The sequence below is a fragment of the Theropithecus gelada genome, chromosome 4 (assembly GCF_003255815.1).
Source record: "Theropithecus gelada isolate Dixy chromosome 4, Tgel_1.0, whole genome shotgun sequence".
In the NCBI taxonomy this organism is placed as follows: Eukaryota; Metazoa; Chordata; class Mammalia; order Primates; family Cercopithecidae; genus Theropithecus; species Theropithecus gelada.
The window spans coordinates 249,923-271,447 of record NC_037671.1 but is presented as its reverse complement, the minus strand read 5'-3'; the positions used below and the strand labels follow the sequence as shown (position 1 = coordinate 271,447).

Here is a 21,525-nt window from a genome sequence, read left to right as displayed (position 1 = left end):
AAAAAAAAAAAAAAAAAAAAAAAAAAAAAAGAACACAAATCTAAACATGTCATTTCCCGACTCAAAACCCCAAGGTTCTTTCTCCTCACCTTCAGAATAAGCCAAACTACTCAATGATACTTGGGAGGCTGAGGCAGGAGAATCGCTTGAACCCGAGAGGTGGAGGGTGCAGTGAGCCGAGAATGCGCCATTGCACTCCAGCCTGGGAGACAAGAGTGAAAGTCTGTCTCAGAAAAAAAAAAAAAAAAAGAGTTTGCATAGGGCAGGGCTCTGAGAGCGAGAGCTATGAAAGATGCATTCAGTAATGGATTCCGCTCCCCACCTTCCAGACCTTTACAGTCTAGAGAGTGTTAGGCGTATATATGTATCTAGTCACAGAAGACAGAACACCGTACTATAGGCAGAGCTGGAAAGGGTTGTGGGAACCCAGGGAAGGAGGAGGCCAGGTCCTCCTGAGTGGGACATAAGGCAAGACTCAGGAAGACCTCAGGGAGGAGCTGGAGCTTGAACTGGGCCTTAAGTTGTGCTAAGATTTGCAGAGATGAGGCAAGGCCATTCCTGACCAGAGAAGTGGAGGAGCCAAAAGACAGGGAGGCGTGAATATGGCTACATCCAAATGCAGCCTTGCCCGGAGGAAGGGTCCGTCCCATGAGTGAAGCCAGAAAGGCAGATTTGGCTGGGACTACTCGTGCGCATCACCACACCCAGCTAATTTTTTGTAGAGATGGGGTTGTGCCACGTTGCCCAAGCTGGTCTTGAACTTCTGGGCTCAAGCGATCCGCCCTCCTTGGCTTCCCAAAGCGCTGGGATTACAGGTGTGAGCCACCGCAACTGGCTCCATTGCCATTGGTATTTAAAAGGTAATGGTTTAGGTTTTGAAATTGGGGCTGTTTGTGAAAACTGAGAGTGCCTTTTGTTCTCAGGTATTTCCTATGGCCATTGGTGTAACTGGAGGGAAGCTCTCGCCATATATAATATTTTTGAGGCAGCCAACTAAGAAACTGGGATTCTCTCCAGGTTGCAAAATCCTGCGGGAAGGAAGTGAATTCTCAGGGGCCCAGAAGGAGTCTCTAAAGGACCTCTGCCAGTCAATGCTAATCTCTCTTCTCCCCCTCAAGTCAGCCCCTGCTTTTGCCTCTTTCTCTGTCTCTCCTAGATTCTCCCCCTCTGGAGGGCCTGAGCTGCCGGCCACCACCCCCAACACCGCCTTCTGCTTCCTCTGCCTCTCTTCATCTCTCTTTGTCTGGGGTTTCTTTGTCTGGGGTCTCCCTTTGGTTCTGTTTCACAGTTCTCAGCCTCCCCTCCCTTTCTCCCCAGCCAGGCTGCTCCGTCCCTCTCTGCAGGGGCCTAGAGGCTGGTGAGGGGAGCGGGACTTGGTTGCCATGGTCACATCGAAGCCAGCCGCAGCTGGCCCGGGCAGCTGCTCCTCCTGGGCCCAGGGCCCTGGACGCTCGGACAAAGCCAGGCGGTGTTGGCAGCCCCAGACCTGAAACCCCAAAGGCCTGAGACTGGGGTGACTGGGACCTAAGAGAATCCTGAGCTGGAGGTGAGAGGGAGGAAGCCAGAGATGAACTGGGAGGGCAGGAGTGGGCACTGGAGCTGGGCCCTCCCCTTGTGGGCAGGGACCAGGCGGTCCTGGCTGGAGGCCGGAGATGTGGTGGGAGGAGGGGAGCGGCCCAGAACTTGGCAGGGAGGAGGGGAAGGACAGGGAATAGAGTTGGGGGCCATGGTGTGGCAAATGGGCTAAGGAGCTAGGGTGTCCCCCAATGGGGGACCATTGTCCAGAAACAGGTTCGATTCTCTCTTTGGGCCTTGTGTCCCCGTCTGTCCTGCAGGTGCCTCTTCCTTTCTCAGCCTTTTATTCTTCTCATCTCCCTGTGTCCCTTAGCTTCACACTTTGTGCCCCAGTCTCCCTCCTCTTTCCTTCCACTCTCTGTTTCACTCCAGCCCCTTCTCTTCCCTTGTCCTTGTTTCTTGTTCCCTTGGTCTGTCTGCCCAGCTCTCAGGCCTCCTCAGTTCCCTGCCTTCCTCTCTTAGGAGTTTGTTCCCAACACTGTTTCCCCACCACGTCCACTTCAGTTCCTTCATCCAGTTCAGCCCTTTTCTTCCCAAACTTCAGTCTCCTCCTCTGAGCGCCTGGGGCTTCCCACCTTTTGCTGTGTGGGCCCTGTCTTCATCCTCCTTTTCCTCTCTCCCGTCTCCTCGGCCTTTACCTCAGTCCATCTCCTGTCTCTCTGGGAGTTCCCTCACCATTGTCCCCATCTGACCATCAGCCTCCTCTCCCTCTTCTGGTCCCGTGCCCCCTTCTTCCCCATCCACAGCTGAGCGGTTTCATCTCCCAGAGATATGTCATCTCAATCTCCTCCTTCACTCCCTGACCTCAGTTTCCAGTTTGTATTCAGTGGCATCAGGTCTGACTCACACCCAAAACCTTGTCCACTCCTTCACCCTGCCCCCTACCCGTCACTTCTCACTCTCCCCAGCTGCTGACCCAGCCTGCTCCCCGAGAGGCAACTGCAGCTCTCAGAAGGCACTGCAGCTAGTGTGTGTGTGGGGGCCCATCTGGTCCGTCCTCTCGCTCGCTGGTCGTGCTGGGCTTCCCTCCTGTGGCCAGGTGGTCTGCAGGCCTGAAGCTGCCCTCTCCCCTCTCCTATGTGCCTCTCCTCACATTTTTTCAGCTGTTTCCTGTCCTCTCCTTCCTGGGCAGCAGGCTGCCACTGGCTTGAAGGGGAGGGAAGCCCAGGATGGGAGGGGATGGTAGAAGGTCTTTTGGGGTTCTGGGGGACACAGGGGGCCTCTGGGGTTCGGAGTGATGCAGGAGATGTGGAATGGGCTCTGGGGACCACGGATGGGTAATCAGGCCCTCTTGGTCTTTGGTGCTGCTCTCTGGGCCCCAGGATGGCTGGGATTTCCCTCTCAGGCCCCCGGGAAGCCCGAGTCCCGCATTCCAGCTGGCTCCAGCTCCCCTTCCGTTGTCACTTGACTCCACTGGGCCCCAGCCTTGCATCCCTCCCACTCCTCCAGCCTGGAGCTGGGGCGAGGTGGGCATCACCGCTGGGAATTTCTCCTGAGGCAGTGAGAAGAAGGGACAAAGGTTTCAGGACTCTCTAGCTCCTTCTGCTCTCCCCAGTGGACCCCTCTGTCTGGCACTGTCATGCCACTTAGCTGGGGTCAGCGTGGGTCTGCGGTGTGGAATGTCCCACCAGGGTATGACGGGCTGTAGCTTGCCTGGCAGGCCTGTCGGGGCTTTCCCAGAGCACAACTCCTGGAAGGAGGGGCTGCGTGCTGCCAGGTGAGGTGACTTGGGAAGCCTTGGCCCCACCCCCAGGCTGGCCCCACCCCCAGTCCAGCGTCTCCTGGGCCTAGATTCCCCAGCTGCTGTCTCCGGAGGGGTAGGTGTTCCGGAGGAATCCCCGGGGGCTTGGTGGGACAGGGAGGCGGGAAGAAGCTGCTCTCCGAGTGACCCTGAGGCTGGCTGTTAGCAGGTCCCTCAGCCGTTGGAACGTCCTTGGGCTTCTGAACTAGTGCCCATGTGTGCCTCGGCCTTTCCCAAGGGCCAGCTTCTTCCTGGTAGTGCTTTTGTGTACTTGTCTGGTTGGGACTTCGTGTTTCTTTCTTGGGATCGTTGTCTGGGACTGCAAGCAGGGTATGTTTTTATCTACTGTGAGGTTTCTGGGGTGGAGATGTGCAGTGGAGTGAGACCTTCCTGTGACCGTGACATTGTCTAGGTGGTGAGCAGGTGTGGGGGTGTGGAGAGAGGTGAGGGGCTGAGGTAATGCTGAGGGGGGGGGGGAGCGGGAGAAGCACCTCCCACACAAGTTCTGTCCCGCTCCATCCTCTGCCCAGCAGCTCTCTCAGTTGCTTTGCCCACTCATTGTCACTGTGTCATCTTCCCTGGGTCTCTTGGTCCCCTTCCTTTTGACTGTGTGTGATTTTCACTGTGCCTCCATCCTTCTCCTGCTCCTCTTCTTCCTCCTCCCGACCACCCAACTTTGCCCTGGCCTCATTTTTGTCCTTTTCTGGCCAGTGATCAGACCCTCCGGTTCACCAGGGCTAGAGCTGGCTGGACCTGAGGGAGGCTTGTCCTGAGGACTCCTGAGTTCCCCTCCCACTCCACTCCGTTGGGAGCCCAGGGGAATCAGGGCCTGGGCGTCTGGACCCCCGGGTTCCTGAGAAGGCCCTGCAGAGAGAAGAACTGAGAGGAGAAGGTTAGAGAGGAAGGGGTTAGAAGAGAGTGGGCCCGCCCTCAGGGTCTGGGGCCTTCCAGGTTGGGTGGTAGGGGCGGGAGCGCACAGGCTGCGAGAGAGGAGCAAAGGTTGGTGGAGTGAAAAGAGTTGTCTGGGCCTGGCTGGACAGGTGAGCCCTGAGACCTGAGCCCTGCTCCCTTCTCCGGGCTAACTCCGGCAGCTGGGCTGGGCCTAGCCTGTGGGAACCTGCTTCTTCCTCTGTGCCCTGGGGCTGCTCCCCTTCGCCTCTCCCACCAGGAACCGAGCCCAGAAGTAGGAGGGGCGTCTTCCCCTCGTGGGCACTGAGCGGGACTGCAGCCGGCCCCCTGGGGCGCCAGCTTTGGAGGTTCTCGTTTTGGGAAGCGGGGGTGGGCTGCGAGTGGGTGGAGGGGACTGGGCGCGGAGCCGACCGGGGGCAGCGGCGCGGGCGGCTGGGCGGCCTCGGAGCGCCCTGGCGGGCTCGGCGGGCGGGTTACCTGGGGGAGGCCGGGCCGGGCGCGGGCGCACGGGGTGGGCGTGGCGGGCGCGGAGCCTGGAGCGCGGCGCGGGGCGTGGGAGCCACCGGGACTACTGGGTCCGGGAGGGGGAAGGGAGGGCGGCGAGCCCGAACGCGCGGCGAGAAGGCCGAGGGGAGGGAGCAGAGCGAGGAGCGGGAGGAGGAAGGGAGGGAGCCGAGGCGAGGGGGAGGCGGCGCCTGGGCCCGAGCCGCCCCAGTCCTGGCTCCTCTCCCCGGAACAGGCCCCCGACAGCTGCTCGCGGGAGCCGCCTCCCGACACCCGAGCCCCGCCGGCGCCTCCCGCTCCTGGCTCCTGGCTCCCTCCGCCTCCCCCGCCCCTCGCCCTGCCGCCGAAGAGGCCCTGCTCCCGGGTCGGACGCCTGGGTCTGCCGGGAGGAGCGATGAGAGGTAGGGAGAGCGGCGAGCGGACCCCGCTGGCGGAGGCCTGGGGCTCTTGGGGTGGCGGCGCGCGGCGGCGGCTGCCGGGCGAGCGGCGGGGGAGACAGGACGTCCCGGGCCGTGCTTGGTCGTCCAGCTCTTCTAAGCCTCCCTGCCCGCCTCCCCGATGCTCTGGCTTACCATCTGAAAACCGGGGGCGGGCGCTGGGGGGAGGTGAAGCCCTGACCTCCCAGAAAGAGCTTTGAGCCTCCAGCATGGAGGGAAGTCCCCCTTCACTCAGTGTGGAGGTACTGAGCCCCGGGAGGAGATGCTCCTGCGCAGCCCCACTGAGTCAGCTCATCACCGCCTGGAGAGCACGGCCTGCCCTCCACCTGGCCAGTCCCTGGGGCCATCTACTGACTGCTAAGCCTTCGCTCAGCCAACACCCAGTTGGTCACCCTGGTCACAGTCCAGCAAAAAGAGGGACTGACACTGTAACCCACCAGTGACACCACTCTTCCCGGCTGAATGGTCAGTTGGCTCTGGCATGAGAGAATGTCATTGCCAGTGAGCGCCACCCCCCACACCTGGCTCCTGACTGAACATTTCTTCCCAGTACTTCCAGCAGCCAGACGCTGGCGCCCAAGCTCGCCGGCTGTTGCTGAGGGCCTGTAGGTGTGTCCAGGACTGAGTGGTGTAGTGGAGACAGGTGAAAGGAGAGTGGAAAGGCAGGGAAAGGCTGTTGTCCTTATTGCCACTCTTCCCACCCAGCGCCCACCTGTTCTCTGCCCCCTCGACATCCCTCTGGCTTGGTCACCTGTGTGTGTTAGAGGCTGGGCCCCAGTTCTCTGGGGATCCTGTACCCAAGGGCCTGGGCGTGTGTGTCTCATGCTGTCTTCTGGTCACAGGAGCATGTGGTGTCTGTCATTTCATGTTCACAGGTGTCTGAAGTGGCTATTCATTGAGCGATGGGGTTGGACTTGAAGGAATGCCCAGGTGTGGACGGGTTGATGTGTGCATGAGCTTCTGTGTTTCCTCTGTCTCAGAAACTCTGTGATGGTTGTCAGAGACACTGAGAGGGGGGTGTGTGCATGCCACATTTAGCCTCGCTGTTTACAGCCAGTTCAGTAAGTTTCTGTGTCTTACTGTGTGTGTGTGTGTGTGTGTGTGTGTGTGTATACAGAGCTGTGTGGGTGTTGTCTGAGTGGGACATGGGGGGTTGGGAGAGGAGCGTGAAAGACTTGAGGCAGGGTGGCCTGGCCCCTGGTTTGTCTTTGGTTGTAATGGGGTGGGAGGCGGTGGGATTGGGGAAGGTCTTCTGGGCCTGTCCTCTCTTGCCCTCTGTGTCTCTGACTATGGGCTGAAGACCCAGTGGAGAGAGATGAGGTGACTGGGGGTGTTGGAGAACGGAGAGCCCAGATGGCTCTGTGCTTCTCTGTGCTCCTCTGCTTGGCTCTGTGCCCCGTGTTTCTGAGCCTGCTCTATTTACCTCTTGCATTGTGGCTCTCGATCTGTCTCTGCCTGCCTCCTATCCTCTGCCTGCCTTTGTGTCTCTGCCCCGGGCTCCTCTCGGCTCTGTGTGGCTCGGATGACTCATCTGGGATAGGCATGAAGGTTACTCAGGGGAACAAGAGCCCCGCTGTTCCAGAGAGAGGTGGGGGTGGAGAGTGGCACCCAGGAATTCTGAGCCAGTCTCCTGGGACTCTGGCCGCCTGCTCCCTAGCGCTGGACCCTAAGGGACCAGGCGTGATGCCTTCTGGTTCTAGCCTCTCCTTGATAACTGAGTGCCCCCCACAACTCAGTCATCCCCCTCAGCTGCTGCTTCAGAGCTCTGGGGTCTCAGCTGCCTCTTACATTCCTGCCCTAGTGCATTGTGGGAGCAGCTGAAGGAGGACAAAGGGATGGGGGAGTATCCCCCACTCCTCCTACCTCCTGGGGTGACCTGCCTTCCTTGTCTTTAGACCCGCCCTCATCTCCAAGGCAACTCAGCCTTTCCTCATTCCCTCAGAGGCAGCCACCTTCTGGAAGTGGGAACTGGGGGACTGGATGTCTGGGTCTCAGGAAGGCAGAGCAGGGATAACTGGGCCCAAGATGCCCTGAACCTGATAAGAGGTGGCAGTCGAGTCCCTCAGGACTCTAGGGCCTGGAGACTTCACTGTGGGGCTCTGGGACCAGTACAGGTTAGGACAGCTTTTCCTGCAGCAGGGGAGGGGAGAGTAGTTATTTGGGTTTGTAAGGAGATGCCATTTAGAATTGTTTTATGTGGGGTAAGCTTCCTGATCCTGAGGAACAGAGTAGGGATTTTGAAACTTTAATGGGCACAGATCACCTGGGAATTGTGTTAAAATGCAGATTCTGATTCAGCAGGTCAAGGGTGAGCCTGAGATTCTGATTTCTTCCATGCTTCCAGGTATTGCTGATGGTCCAGGGACCACCCTGGGCCTAGAGGGCTCTAGGGGACAGTAAGACTGGAAGGTGCTGGGGTCCCCTCTGCCCTTGTCTTAGAAGTCTAGACTCCTATGTGGGAGGGCAGCAGGGTCAGCTGGTCCAGGCTTATCTGATGTTTAATTCTATCATATCCTCAACAAGGAATTGCCCAACCTTTTCTGGGACATTTATTTTTTAAAATTCAAAATGAATTTCATATTCTTTTACATATCATATGGTTTTACATAAATGCATTTATGTTATAGGATTTAGAAAAATAATACAATCAACCTGTCTTTTTTTATTTGCTTTTCTTTTGCCCCATTCATGTTAACTCGTGTTATATTATATTCTTTTTTTTTTTTTTTTTTTTTTTTTGAGACGGAGTCTCGCGCTGTCGCCCAGGCTGGAGTGCAGTGGCGCGATCTCGGCTCACTGCAAGCTCCGCCTCCCGGGTTCACGCCATTCTCCTGCCTCAGCCTCCTGAGTAGCTGGGACTACAGGCGCCCACCACCGCGCCCGGCTAATTTTTTGTATTTTTAGTAGAGACGGGGTTTCACTGTGGTCTCGATCTCCTGACCTTGTGATCCGCCCGCCTCGGCCTCCCAAAGTGCTGGGATTACAGGCGTGAGCCACCGCGCCCGGCTATATTATATTCTATTGTTATATTCTATTATATATTCTTTACCTGTAGACATACACACAGATATATATACAAACATGGGTGCTTGTTCTGTTTTCAAAAGGTGGGATAATTTTTTATACTTCTGTAGGTTGCTTTTCATATTCAACAGATACACAAGGAAATTACACTAAGTTAGGAATTTATTGCCTCTTTGTTACTTTTCATAGCTGCAGAGTAGTCCATAAACCTTATTATTATTATTTTTTAATTCCAGCCTGTCCTCTGTGGGCATTCACATATCTTACAGATTTATGTCTCACAAAAGGTGCCATAATAAACATCTTTGAGCATCTTCTTTTTTTTCTTTTTTCTTTTTCTTTTTCTTTTTCATTTTTTTTTTTTAAAAGAGATGGGGTCTCGCTATGTTGACCAGGCTGGTCTCTAACTCCTGGCCTCAAGTGATCCTCCCATCTCAACCTCCCCAAGTGCTGGGGTTACAGGCATGAGCCACCAGACCCAGCCCTGCACATATGTTCTTTCTTCCTGGTGCTTCTGTCTCCCCATTTGGGTAGATCATTAGGAGAGGGAATGCTGGGTTGAAGAGGACGTGCTTTTTAAATTAATAGACATTGCTAGATCCCTTTCCTAATAGAGGATAACACTACATTTCTGCCATTGAGCATAGTGCCTCCCTTTTCTTCACCCTCCACCACTTTTATATGTTACAGCCTTAAAAAAAAATCTAGTCAATCTGTGTGGTATTTCCCTGAGGCTAGTGAATTTGACCATAAAAAAATGTTGGCAATTTGGCTTTTTCTGTGAAATGACTATTCAAATTCTTTGGTGGTTTCTTTATTGGGTTACTTATGTATTTTTTCTTGTCAGTTCCTAAGGGGCCTTAGTTTACTGTAGTTATTAAACCTTTTCCTGTTGTGTGTGTTATAACATTTTTTGCACACTTGTTTGTTCTAAGCCATTGTCTATGGGGGTATTTTGCCCATTCTTGATTGCAGAAATGGGGCTTCAGGAAGTTAACTGATCTCTGCCCTAGTTTCTTCATGTGTTAAATATGGATAGTAATAGTATCTACCTTATGAAGTGACTGTGAAGATAAAATTATGGATTCTGTTTAAGGGTTTAGGCCAGTGTCTGGCACAGGGGAAGCATTCTAAAAATACAGCTGATGCTGTTAAACAATGACTGTTGTTGTTGTTTTACTGTTATTATCCCCAAAGCGGCCCATTCTGTCTGTTGCTGTCAGCTATGACTCAGTCCCCTGATTAACTTACCCACCACCCATTTTATCCCCTGCAGAGATGCTGCCCCCACCCCCTTAGGCCCGAGGGATCAGGAGCTATGGGGCCAGGGGCCCTCTCGTCTTTACTGCTGCTGCTCTTGGTGGCAAGTGGAGATGCTGACATGAAGGGACATTTTGATCCTGGTGAGGAGACTGAATCATGGGTCCCTGAGGGCCAGGGCTTGGGAGGTAGAGAGTTGGGGGCCTTGACCTGTTACATGCCTGCTTTTTACTCAGCCAAGTGCCGCTATGCCCTGGGCATGCAGGACCGGACCATCCCAGACAGTGACATCTCTGCTTCCAGCTCCTGGTCAGACTCCACTGCCGCCCGCCACAGCAGGTACTTGGCACACCTGATACACCTGCAGCTGCCCCGAGGGGAGCCCCTGGGACCTCTACTTCCCCTCCAACCCCTCTGCCCATGCCAGTGAAAGCCCTGCAGTCTGAGGGGCGAATGAAGTGGGGTTTAAGTACTGGAGATAGAGGCAGACCTGGGGCCAGATGTTCTCTGTGCCCCTCTTCACCCTTTCAGGTTGGAGAGCAGTGACGGGGATGGGGCCTGGTGCCCCGCAGGGTCGGTGTTTCCCAAGGAGGAGGAGTACTTGCAGGTGGATCTACAACGGCTGCACCTGGTGGCTCTGGTGGGCACCCAGGGACGGCATGCTGGGGGCCTGGGCAAGGAGTTCTCCCGGAGCTACCGGCTGCGTTACTCCCGGGACGGTCGCCGCTGGATGGACTGGAAGGACCGCTGGGGTCAGGAGGTGAGACTGGCAGAGGCAGCACCCAGAGGAGGTTGATTTTCCTCACTTCCAGCTGTACTGTGAACACCACCTATACACTGACGACCCTCCAGTTTATATAATCGCCAGCCCAAGCCTCTCAGCTGAGCTCCAAACAGTATTGCAAACCTGGCTACCTTTTGGACTTCTTCACCTAGATGTCTTTTTTTTTTAAACAGATGGGGTCTTGCTATGTTGCCCAGGCTGGTCTTGAACTCCTGGGCTCAGCGATCTTCCCACCTTAGCCTCCCAAAGTGCTGGGATTACAAGCATTGTAGCCAGCCACCTAGATGTCTAATAGGCATCTCAAACGTACCTTTAATTTCCCAAGCTGCATTTGATTCCCATTCCCAACCTAAACCTGCTCCTCCCCTGGCATTCTCCAGCTCAGGAAGTGGTATCACCATTGCCTGGTTGCCTAGGCTATAAGCTAAGATGAAATCCTTGATTCCTCTTTTTCTCTCACCTCCTTCCAAAGTATCAGCAGCCCAGTCTGTTCTACCTCCATAGTGTTCCTGAGTCCAGTCACTCCTCACCACTCCACCTCTACTGCCCTAGGCCACCCGCCCACCATCTCCAGCTTAGATGAGTGCAGTAGATGCCAAATGGGTCTCCCTGCTTCTGCCCTTTTCTGCCTGGAGCCAGATTTCCACCTGGGGGGCTGCATCAAGTGGACCTTAAAGCATGTAAATCAGATACGTCACACCTAGCCGACACCCCTGTGCTGGCTTTCCACTCTGCCAGAACAAAAGCTGAACCCCTAGCTGGTGCGGGATGCTCAGCCTGACCTGGCTCCTGCCTGCATCACTGGCTCCTTGCGCCTCCTTGGCCACACTGCCGTTCTCGTTGTTGCTGGAACAAGCCAGGGCTCGTTCCCACAGCTTCCGGACGTTTTCTCTGTGCCTGCAAAGCTCCTCCCGCAAATAACCACAGGCTCTCCCTCACCCCATTCAGTTCTCCGCCAGGTGTCACCTCCTCAGAGAGCCTTTTCTGGCCACCCACTGCACTGCTCTGTCCATACACCCTGCCTCTTGTTCTTCGCAGCTGTTTCCCTTGCTGGGATTTCAGTCCTGCAAGGGCGGGGAGTGACGTTCACCACTGAGAACGTGCCTGGCACAGAGCAGGCACTCACCCACCTTCTGCTGAATGAACAGAGGGAATGGGCTGAAATGAAGGGGAAGCTGAGGCAGGGGTGCAGGGCTGTGAGGACTGGGGAGAATCTGGGCACAATGGGAGGATAGGCTGGGAGACAAATGGATGGAGCCAGACAAGGAGAAGAGGGCAGCTGAGCCTGGAGTCTGAGGACAGAACATCAGAGCTGCAAGAGGGCCAGAGGTCTCAGCTGCAGATCTTCATTTCACCCATGCCTGGCTGTGCCCCACAGTGCTGTGTGCTCGGTGCCACCCCTCACGGGTCTCTAAGTGGCCACTGTGGGCTGGGCCAGGGAGCAGCTGGTGGCTGGGAAGTAAGATCTGACCTGGACCCCTTCCCACGCACCCCGTTTCCTGGCCCACAGGTGATCTCAGGCAATGAGGACCCTGAGGGAGTAGTGCTGAAGGACCTTGGGCCCCCCATGGTTGCCCGACTGGTTCGCTTCTACCCCCGGGCTGACCGGGTCATGAGCGTCTGTCTGCGGGTGGAGCTCTATGGCTGCCTCTGGAGGGGTGAGTGGCCCAGCTCCCTGGAAATCTGTTTCCTGAGCAGGGGAGTGCAGGGTGGGGAGTGTGGAGAATGGGCATCCAGGATTCCCTTTCTCCTGCTGGGAAACTGTCACTCTGAGGAAGGGGCTAGCTGGCATTGTCTCCTCCATGCCAATGTGCCAGTGGAGAGATATGAGAAGGGACCTGAAACCTGCCCAGGCCTGATGCAGGGATGAGGGATGGAGCCTTCGTGCCTCTGATCCCCATCCTCTCACCCTGCCCCAGATGGACTCCTGTCTTACACCGCCCCTGTGGGGCAGACAATGTACTTATCTGAGGCTGTGTACCTCAACGACTCCACCTATGATGGACATACCATGGGCGGGTAAGAAAGACCCCTGCAGGACGTGGAGTTTAGGGTGGGAGGACTGTGTGTGTGTGTAGGGGGGGATGGTGAGTAGGGTGGGGAATGAGACGGAAGAATTGAGAAGAGGGATAGGTTAGGTGGGGCCTCAGAGGGTAGGACTTGGGTGACCACTAGCCCATATGACAGTGTACAAAAAAGGCACCTCTTTGCTAACACACATTGTTGGAAATTGCTGCAATAAATATGCACATCACAGATTGAAATGGTGCCCCTTAGAGGTGGTGTGCTGGATGTGACCTGCAAAGTACCTGTGATACAGCTGGGGTAGGGGTGGAGAGAAGAGCAGAGCCAGCTGCATGAGTGTGGGGTGGGGTGGGGTGGGAATGGGACTAGTGGACGGGAGCCAGGCTTGCCAGGCCACTGTGCCAGGGGGTGACAGGGCAGAGTGCCTGGATATTAAGACTCTCTTCCCTTCCAACTTCCTCTTCCTTGGTCCCTTCTCCAGATTGCAGTATGGGGGTCTGGGCCAGCTGGCAGATGGCGTGGTGGGGCTGGATGACTTTAGGAAGAGTCAGGAGCTACGGGTCTGGCCAGGCTATGACTATGTGGGATGGAGCAACCACAGCTTCTCCAGTGGCTACGTGGAGATGGAGTTTGAGTTTGACCGGCTGAGGGCCTTCCAGGCCATGCAGGTGAGTGAGTCTGGCTCTCGAGGAGGGCTCTGAAGCTATGGGTGGTGCCGTTGGGGTGCTCCCAGCACTCCTAGCCTTGACCTTGTGCCCTCTTCCCTTCCCCCCAGGTCCACTGTAACAACATGCACACGCTGGGAGCCCGTCTGCCTGGCGGGGTGGAATGTCGCTTCCGGCGTGGCCCTGCCATGGCCTGGGAGGGGGAGCCTATGCGCCACAACCTGGGGGGCAACCTGGGGGACCCCAGAGCCCGGGCTGTCTCAGTGCCCCTTGGTGGCCGTGTGGCTCGCTTTCTGCAGTGCCGCTTCCTCTTTGCGGGGCCCTGGTTACTCTTCAGCGAAATCTCCTTCATCTCTGGTAAGTCCCTGAAATTGACAACTGATTTCATTCCTAACCCTGCAGTGTCCCCAAAATATTCATTCCTTGCATCATATCCACCCATCACCCACTGAAACTTCTCAATTAGGGGTACCCCAAATAGCTTGAGCCCCTTTCTGCCTCCTTTTCTCTGCGTATCCATCTTTCCTTTGTAAGCCCCTCGCCCATGACTGTTATTGAGCTAGTATGACAGTATTGGTTGTTAAAATATTGAAATACTTCTGTATTAGTTGAGAAATACCCTCTAAGCCTCCAGATAACTGTCCTTCGCTTCCCCACAGTCCAGCAACTATAGGGTTAACACCCACCACAGCTGGGGACTTCCAGGACCCTGCTCCCCCAACCCCCACTGGTCAGTGGTTGTCTATTGAGAATCACCCATGCTTCTGCTCCTTTGCACAGCAATCCACTGCCTCCCTTGGGTCTCCTCCTCATTTACCTCTCTCCTTTCTTTTTGTTCCTTCTCCCCAGATGTGGTGAACAATTCCTCTCCAGCACTGGGAGGCACCTTCCCACCAGCCCCCTGGTGGCCGCCTGGCCCACCTCCCACCAACTTCAGCAGCTTGGGTGAGCAGCCTTGGGTGGGCGTGTGGACCCTCTGCACCCTTCTCCCTGGGCCTCCCCCTCGGCTAGGGTGGGACCCTCCTGTGGTGCTGACCCTGCTGCCTCCGCCAGAGCTGGAGCCCAGGGGCCAGCAGCCCGTGGCCAAGGCCGAGGGGAGCCCGACCGCAATCCTCATCGGCTGCCTGGTGGCCATCATCCTGCTCCTGCTGCTCATCATTGCCCTCATGCTCTGGCGGCTGCACTGGCGCAGGCTCCTCAGCAAGGTGGGCACAGCTGCGGCCTGTGGAGTGGTGGGGGGAGGCTAGGCCCCAGCACGAGCCAGAGTCCAATGGGGCCTGCAGGGCACAGCCCACTAGCATTCCAAGAGGAGGGCTTAGTAAAGAGACCACTTACACCATGTCAAGGAGGGGATGGGGCTCACAAGGAGGGCTGCTTCCGAGTCCCGGGTCTGCTGAGTGGAGAGGAGGCGGCAAATACCATGACCCAGAGGAGAGAGTCTGTGGAGAGGGTGCCTTGACAGGGGCAGTAGACTTTGGTCCTGGGATGCAGCTGGCCCGTGCCTACCCATCAGGGAGGGCCTGGGAGAATAGATGCCCTGACTTCACTTTCTGCCCCAAATTCCTGCCGGGCTCCTCTCTGGCCAGCCCAAACGAGGCCTGTTGGTACAGTCTACACTGGTCAGCCTTGGGGCAGAAGCAGGGTGGAGACAGGCGGAGAGTGGGGCTGGAGGGGCAAAGGGAAGATGTCTGGCACACCCCAGGCCATGTCTTCCAGTTGGAGTCCAATGGCAGGAATATACATTAAGGTTGATGGCTGGACACGGTTGCTCACGCCTGTAATCCTAGCACTTTGGGAGGCCGAGGCAGGAGGATCACCTGAGGTCAAGAGCTCGAGACCAGCCTGGCCAACATGGTGAAATCCCCCATCTCTACTAGAATACAAAATTAGCCAGGCATGGTGGCTCATGCCTGTAATCCCAGTTACTCGGGACGCTGAGGCATGAATCTCTTGAACCCGGGAGGTGAAGGTTGCAGTAAGCTGAGATCGCGCCATTTCACTTCAGCCTGGGCGACAAGAGCAAAATTCCATCTCCAAAAACAAACAAACAAACAAACAAAAAAAGGTCGATAGTTATGGACTGGGCAGATGAGGGTTGGAATCTCATTGTGGGACAGGGAAGTTACCTCCATGCTCTTGAGCTTCAGTTTCTCTACTTGTTAAAGATGGTGCTGATAGTATCTACAGCTGTAGGGCTCTTGTGAGGGCTGAGGGAGGCAACGCAGGGATGGACACAGCAGAGGGCCAGGCCGTGTGTGCTGAGCAACACGGGTGACGCCTCCCATCCCCATGACAAGGCTGAACGGAGGGTGTTGGAAGAGGAGCTGACGGTTCACCTCTCTGTTCCTGGGGACACTATCCTCATCAACAACCGCCCAGGTCCTAGAGAGCCACCCCCCTACCAGGAGCCCCGGCCTCGTGGGAATCCTCCCCACTCCGCTCCCTGTGTCCCCAATGGCTCTGGTAAGACTCGCCTTGTTCCAGTCGCACCTCTGTCCTCTCTGCTGTTTTCTTACTGTAACCCTTTCCCATTCTCTTTTTTCCCTGTCTTCCCCAGTTTCCACTTGTTTTCTTCTTTCCGTGCCCCTGGTTACTGCCTATATCACTCTTTGTCCCTATCATGTAGTGTCTCTCAAGAGTTCCGCATGTATTACCCACAGTCCCCCGTGTTCCTATCCCGTCTGTGTCCCACAAACATCTCTCTTTGTTGTACCCTCTCATTGTGTCTCCCCGGCCCCTCTGCTTTGTATTAGACTCACCATGTTTGTTCCTTCTATCCATCCATCTTCCATCACCCATCCTTCCTTCCATAGCCATACACCCTTGCATCCATCCATCAATCCTCCATCATCTATCCTTCTGTCTATATTCATAAATCTATTCATCCATCCATCCATCCATATCCATCATCCATCTATATTCATACATCCATCTATCCATCTATTATCCATCCATCCAACAAAGCATCTGTTTACCATCCATCCATCTATTCATATATCCCATCTGTCCATCCATTCATTATCCAGCCAGCCATCCGTCACTCTGCAGATCCTTGTTTTATCCTGTCTGTCTCTTAATGCAGTCATCCCATCAGCCCTGGTCTTGCCCTATTCAAGGTCTCCCTGTCTGTCTAGCCTTGAGTCTCATCCCTTCCCCGTGTTTCCCCTCCTCCTTCTCCCGACAGCGTTGCTGCTCTCCAATCCAGCCTACCGCCTCCTTCTGGCCACTTACGCCCGTCCCCCTCGAGGCCCGGGCCCCCCCACACCCACCTGGGCCAAACCCACCAACACCCAGGGTAAGCCCCTCTGCTCCTGGGCTCCGCCAGGCTCCCCATACCTCTACTGGGGCAGGGAAAAGCCCTCACACCTTGCACTTCCTCCTCTGCCCACTGTGGCCTCTTCTGCTCTCCTGAGCTCCCAAGGAGGAAGCTCTTGTGACCTTAGCTCATCTCTGCTGCTGCTTGCTCTTTTTAAAGCCCCCCACCTTGAGCTGAAGAGTAGAAAGCTTACTGGTCCCCAGCTCTTCTCCCTCCTCCTCTTCCACACTGTCTCTTCGGCATTCCAGAGCTAGACAGGAGGTTGCCGTGGTGGCCCCAGACTATTGTAACTCCTCCTTTATTCTCTGCTCTCTCTAGAGCTGTGAGGAGGAGGGCTCTCACCCCGGCGCTTGCCCTCTCCCCCACATGTGTCCTCTCTCTGCAGTCCCAGAGGTGAAGGCTCACGCCCCGACCCTTTCCGTCTGCCCCTCCTGTCCTCGGTGTTGCCTTCTCATTGTGGCCCCTTCCCCAGGGCTAAGAGGGGACAGCTCTGCTTCCTCTCTTGTCTGTAGACAACTTGTGTTGGGACTGTGAGCAGCTGTTATCCTCCCTCCTCTCTGTGTGCCTGTCTCTGCTTGTCATTGAGCTTGGTGTGTTGGGTTGAAAGGGCTGGGAGGGCTTGGCCCCAGGAGGAGCCAGGCAGTAGCCATGGGAGAGCAGCTAAGTGAAGGGGAGGGAGCTGTGGTGAACGGGACAAGGGTTTGGAAGGTGGAGGGTGCCTGGATGCTGGGACTATCCTGAGGTGGGAGAATTCCTGGGGAAAAATTCTTCCAGCCAAGATTTATCTCATGGTCTCTTGAGAGACCCTAGGGAGGCCCTAAAGAGTAAGACTTTATGACAGTTTTGCTCAACCATATTCATTGCCTTGAAAACCTCTGGAATAGCTAACTCTCATCCCATGCCAGTGTCTTCCTGGTTTGAGGTCGGTGCATGGAATACTGGGAAGATACAGCATAGACCCAGTTTCTCACTCGACTGGGAGACACGGGGCCCTCCGGGAGGCTGAGCTGTGGGGAACCATAGCTCCCGGGCTGTTCCTGATGCCTCGTCCTGTCTTCTTTCCCCTCACCCCTGCAGCCTACAGTGGGGACTATATGGAGCCTGAGAAGCCAGGCGCCCCGCTTCTGCCCCCACCTCCCCAGAACAGCGTCCCCCATTATGCCGAGGCTGACATTGTTACCCTGCAGGGCGTCACCGGGGGCAACACCTATGCTGTGCCTGCACTGCCCCCAGGGGCAGTCGGGGATGGGCCCCCCAGAGTGGATTTCCCTCGATCGAGGCTCCGCTTCAAAGAGAAGCTTGGCGAGGGCCAGTTTGGGGAGGTAAGGAGGGTGCCTACCCAGCCATCAGTAGTGTCTGGCCTATTGGGTGCTCTGATGCCATGCCTGCACATTCCCCTGGCCAGGAACCTTAGTCATTTGTGACCATGTTAATCCGTTTGACCCTGTGATCGCCTAGCAAATGAACTTCTTTCTCCAGGTGCACCTGTGTGAGGTCGACAGCCCTCAAGATCTGGTCAGTCTTGACTGCCCCTTTAATATGCGTAAGGGACACCCCTTGCTGGTAGCTGTCAAGATCTTACGGCCAGATGCCACCAAGAATGCCAGGTGAGAACCAGGGATGGCATCTGGAAGAAGGGACGGGAGGCCATGAAGAGTGGGGAGCCACCTGGAGAGAACAATGGCAGAGCTCAACAGAGGGGTGGCGTTTCTGGGAGGGGATTTGCATGTACGCTGGGGGTGGGGACGCCTGGTCCACCTGAGGAAGGAGGTGGGCGGGGGAAGGTGCAGGCCGCCCACTCGGCATTCCTCTTCACCTTCTCCTTGTTCTCCAGGAATGATTTCCTGAAAGAGGTGAAGATCATGTCGAGGCTCAAGGACCCAAACATCATCCGGCTGCTGGGCGTGTGTGTGCAGGACGACCCCCTCTGCATGATTACTGACTACATGGAGAACGGCGACCTCAACCAGTTCCTCAGCGCCCACCAGCTGGAGGACAAGGCAGCTGAGGGGGCCCCTGGGGATGGGCAGGCTGCGCAGGGGCCCACCATCAGGTACCTGCTTACCCAGGCTGGGCCTTGCTGAGAATTCCCCAAGGGGGTCTCTTCCTCTCCCCTTGCTTCAGCCTCGAGGAAAAGAGGGGAGCATGGGGGTAGGAAGGCAGGGAGAGGTTCCAGGAGGGCCTGGAATAAGGAACGTGTGACAAGTTAACCCAGGAACATGGACAGAAAGGCTGGAGGTGACTACGCAAGAGTGGTGAAGGGACTTGGGCCCTGCCATGATGTCCCTTCTGCTTTCTGTCACCCTCACTCCCCTCTGAGTCCAGATTGGGGAGCACAATGGAAGAAGAGCCCCCTAGGGTTGGCTAGGCCTGGAAGATTGAGACGGAAGTGACCCTTGGCCTCACATGGGCATGCCACCTCCACATGGGGAACCGGAGTGACCGGGCCCGGGGAGTGGGCGCTCTCTCCTCTCCTGGATGGGAATCTGCGAAGCTGCCCCCAGTGACCTTCTGTTGGTTCCCTTCTCAGCTACCCAATGCTGTTGCATGTGGCAGCCCAGATCGCCTCCGGCATGCGCTATCTGGCCACACTCAACTTTGTACATCGCGACCTGGCCACGCGGAACTGCCTAGTTGGGGAAAATTTCACCATCAAAATCGCAGACTTTGGCATGAGCCGGAACCTCTATGCTGGGGACTATTACCGTGTGCAGGGCCGGGCAGTGCTGCCCATCCGCTGGATGGCCTGGGAGTGCATCCTCATGGTGAGCAGCCCGAGGACAGCCAGGTTGGGGCAGGGCAGGTGGGAGAACACTGGCCGCCACTCGCAGCCCTGGTCTCCATCAGTCACGCACTTTCTCTGGGTTGCATTTTACAGAATCTCATCTGTAAAATGAGGTTCTCCTAGCCCAAGGGACTGGGGAAAGCAGGAGCTGCAGTGTGATGGGCAAGAGTCCTGGAGCCAAGAGTGGGTACTGGGGTTGGAGACAGGGTGGCAGAGAGCTCAAGAGACAAGGTAGGGGGAGGAAGCTGGAGACAGAGGGGGTGCGTAGGGAGACTGAGGGTCAGGACCAGAAAGTGGGGGTGGATGGAGAGGAAGGAGTAGCAGAAGGAAGAGGTGGGCCAGGGCCCTGGAGAGAGGACCAGAGCATGGAGAGGAAAGGCAGAATCCGAGGGAGAGGAGTTGAAAAAGGTGGCCAGCGGAGCAGAGTGGAGAGCCTGGCGTTGGGAGGGATCAGGCCTGAGTGGAGCCCAGAGTGGATCTGGGGCTTCTGACAGGAAGGGAGGAGGGTCTATGTTGCCTGATGTCTGTTTTTGCTGCCTTCTCTGCATCCCAGGGGAAGTTCACGACTGCAAGTGATGTGTGGGCCTTTGGTGTGACCCTGTGGGAGGTGCTGATGCTCTGCAGGGCCCAGCCCTTTGGGCAGCTCACCGACGAGCAGGTCATCGAGAACGCGGGGGAGTTCTTCCGGGACCAGGGCCGGCAGGTCAGAGTGGAGGGGAAGGAAGATGGGTCCAAGGTGGGGGACAGAAGGGGCAGTTGTCATCTTGGAGACTAAAGAATATTTGTCCCCTGCCTCTCATCCACACTGCCACAATGCAGGTGTACCTGTCCCGGCCGCCTGCCTGCCCGCAGGGCCTATATGAGCTGATGCTTCGGTGCTGGAGCCGGGAGTCTGAGCAGCGACCACCCTTTTCCCAGCTGCATCGGTTCCTGGCAGAGGATGCACTCAACACGGTGTGAATCACACGTCCAGCTGCCCCTCCCTCAGGGAGCGATCCAGGGGAAGCCAGTGACACTAAAACAAGAGGACCCAATGGCACCTCTGCCCTTCCCCTCCCGACAGCCCATCACCTCTAATAGAGGCAGTGAGACTGCAGGTGGGCTGGGCCCACCTAGGGAGCTGATGCCCCTTCTCCCCTTCCTGGACACGCTCTCATGTCCCCTTCCTGTTCTTCCTTCCCAGAAGCCCCTGTCACCCACCCAGCTGGCCCTGTGGATGGGATCCTCTCCAACCTCCTCTAGCCCTCCCTTGGGGAAGGGTGGGGGGAAATATAGGATAGACACTGGACATGGCCCATTGGAGCACCTGGGCCCCACTGGACAACACTGATTCCTGGAGAGGTGGCTGCGCCCCCAGCTTCTCTCTCCCTGTCACACACTGGACCCCACTGGCTGAGAATCTGGGGGTGAAGAGGACAAGAAGGAGAGGAAAATGTTCCCTTATGCCTGCTCCGGGACTTGTTCTCAGCTTGGGCTTCTTCCACCTCCATCACCTGAAACACTGGACCTGGGGGTAGCCCCGCCCCAGCCCTCAGTCACCCCCACTTCCCACCTGCAGTCTTGTAGCTAGAACTTCTCTAAGCCTGTACGTTTCTGTGGAGTAAATATTGGGATTAGTGGGAAAGAGGGAGCAACAGCCTGTAGCCTTGGGGTTGGACATCTCTAGTGTAGCTGCCACATTGATTTTTCTATAATCACTTGGGGTTTGTACATTTTTGGGGGGAGAGACACAGATTTTTACACTAATATATGGACCTAGCTTGAGGCAGTTTTAATCCCCTGCACTAGGCAGGTAATAATAAAGGTTGAGTTTTCCACAACTGTGTGAGTGGGTTCCTTGGTAACTGCCTCCTGCACCTCCCTCTGAACCCACTTCCCATCTTCCTTTTTTCCTCCCTCTCCCCATTCCATTTCCCATCACCTATTTTGCCCAGCAATGTGTTCTGTTTCTGCATAATCCAGGCCTTTGCCTGTGGGACCTCAGGTGATACATGAATGTCTGAGTACATGAACCTTCTCAACTCATAGGGGTGCTCTGCTGGAGGCCTGGAGGGAATGCAGTCAGGCCAGGGGTGCTGAACCTTTTTTGTGCCATAAACCCATTTGGCAGTGTGTAGTGGTCTACTGAGTACTCCTCAGAATTAGGTTTTAAAACCTATAAAATGGGCCAGGTGCAGTGGCTCACCCTTGTAATCCCAGCACTTTGGGAGGCTGAGGTGGGTAGATCAGTTGAGTCCAGGAGTTTGAGACCAACCTGGCCAACATAGTAAAACCCCATCTCCACTAAAGATACAAAAATTAGCATGGCGTAGTGGCATGCACCTGTAATCTCAGCTACTCAGGAGGCTGAGGCAGGAGAAATGCTTAGAACCCGGGAGGTGGGGGTTGCAGTGAGCTGAGATCACACCACTGTGCTCCAGCCTGGGCAACAGAGTGAGACTCTCAAAAACAAAACAAAAACAAAACCCATAAAATGTATAGGATTATAAAGGAAACCAAT

The 21,525-nt window shown here is 56.0% G+C and overlaps 1 protein-coding gene across 4 annotated transcripts; it reads left to right on the top strand.

Annotated features, from left to right (window-relative positions):
* The first annotated feature begins 3,022 nt into the window (after positions 1 to 3,022).
* LOC112623812 (epithelial discoidin domain-containing receptor 1-like) lies at positions 3,023 to 20,845 on the top strand. Of its 4 annotated transcripts, none has more exons than XM_025384486.1 (19): positions 4,511 to 4,572; positions 4,965 to 5,130; positions 6,042 to 6,096; positions 9,467 to 9,593; positions 9,687 to 9,789; positions 9,982 to 10,210; positions 11,745 to 11,892; positions 12,154 to 12,253; positions 12,741 to 12,927; positions 13,035 to 13,281; positions 13,774 to 13,869; positions 13,978 to 14,129; positions 15,222 to 15,387; positions 17,318 to 17,562; positions 17,720 to 17,847; positions 18,075 to 18,293; positions 18,771 to 19,005; positions 19,579 to 19,728; positions 19,845 to 20,845. In XM_025384486.1, the coding sequence occupies exons 4-19, from the start codon at positions 9,509 to 9,511 to the stop codon at positions 19,983 to 19,985; spliced, it is 2,631 nt and encodes an 876-aa protein (XP_025240271.1). In that variant the 5' UTR covers positions 4,511 to 4,572; positions 4,965 to 5,130; positions 6,042 to 6,096; positions 9,467 to 9,508; the 3' UTR covers positions 19,986 to 20,845. The 4 variants fall into 4 exon arrangements, with proteins under 4 accessions (XP_025240270.1, XP_025240271.1, XP_025240269.1 ...); XM_025384482.1 differs by lacking the exons at positions 4,511 to 4,572; positions 4,965 to 5,130; positions 6,042 to 6,096 and adding exons at positions 5,389 to 5,667; positions 16,109 to 16,219 and having other exon boundaries at positions 19,845 to 19,979; positions 20,209 to 20,845; XM_025384485.1 differs by lacking the exons at positions 4,511 to 4,572; positions 4,965 to 5,130; positions 6,042 to 6,096 and adding an exon at positions 3,023 to 3,392.
* Positions 20,846 to 21,525: the final 680 nt, after the last annotated feature.

Bases quoted from the DNA above. Each gene is read 5' to 3' on its own strand.
- LOC112623812 (XM_025384482.1), top strand. From the start codon at position 5,629: ATGGTCAGTTGGCTCTGGCATGAGAGAATGTCATTGCCA. The intron at 9,790-9,981 runs GTACTTGGCACA...TCACCCTTTCAG, and splicing joins ACTGCCGCCCGCCACAGCAG to GTTGGAGAGCAGTGACGGGG. The intron at 16,220-17,317 runs GTAAGCCCCTCT...TCACCCCTGCAG, and splicing joins CAAACCCACCAACACCCAGG to CCTACAGTGGGGACTATATG.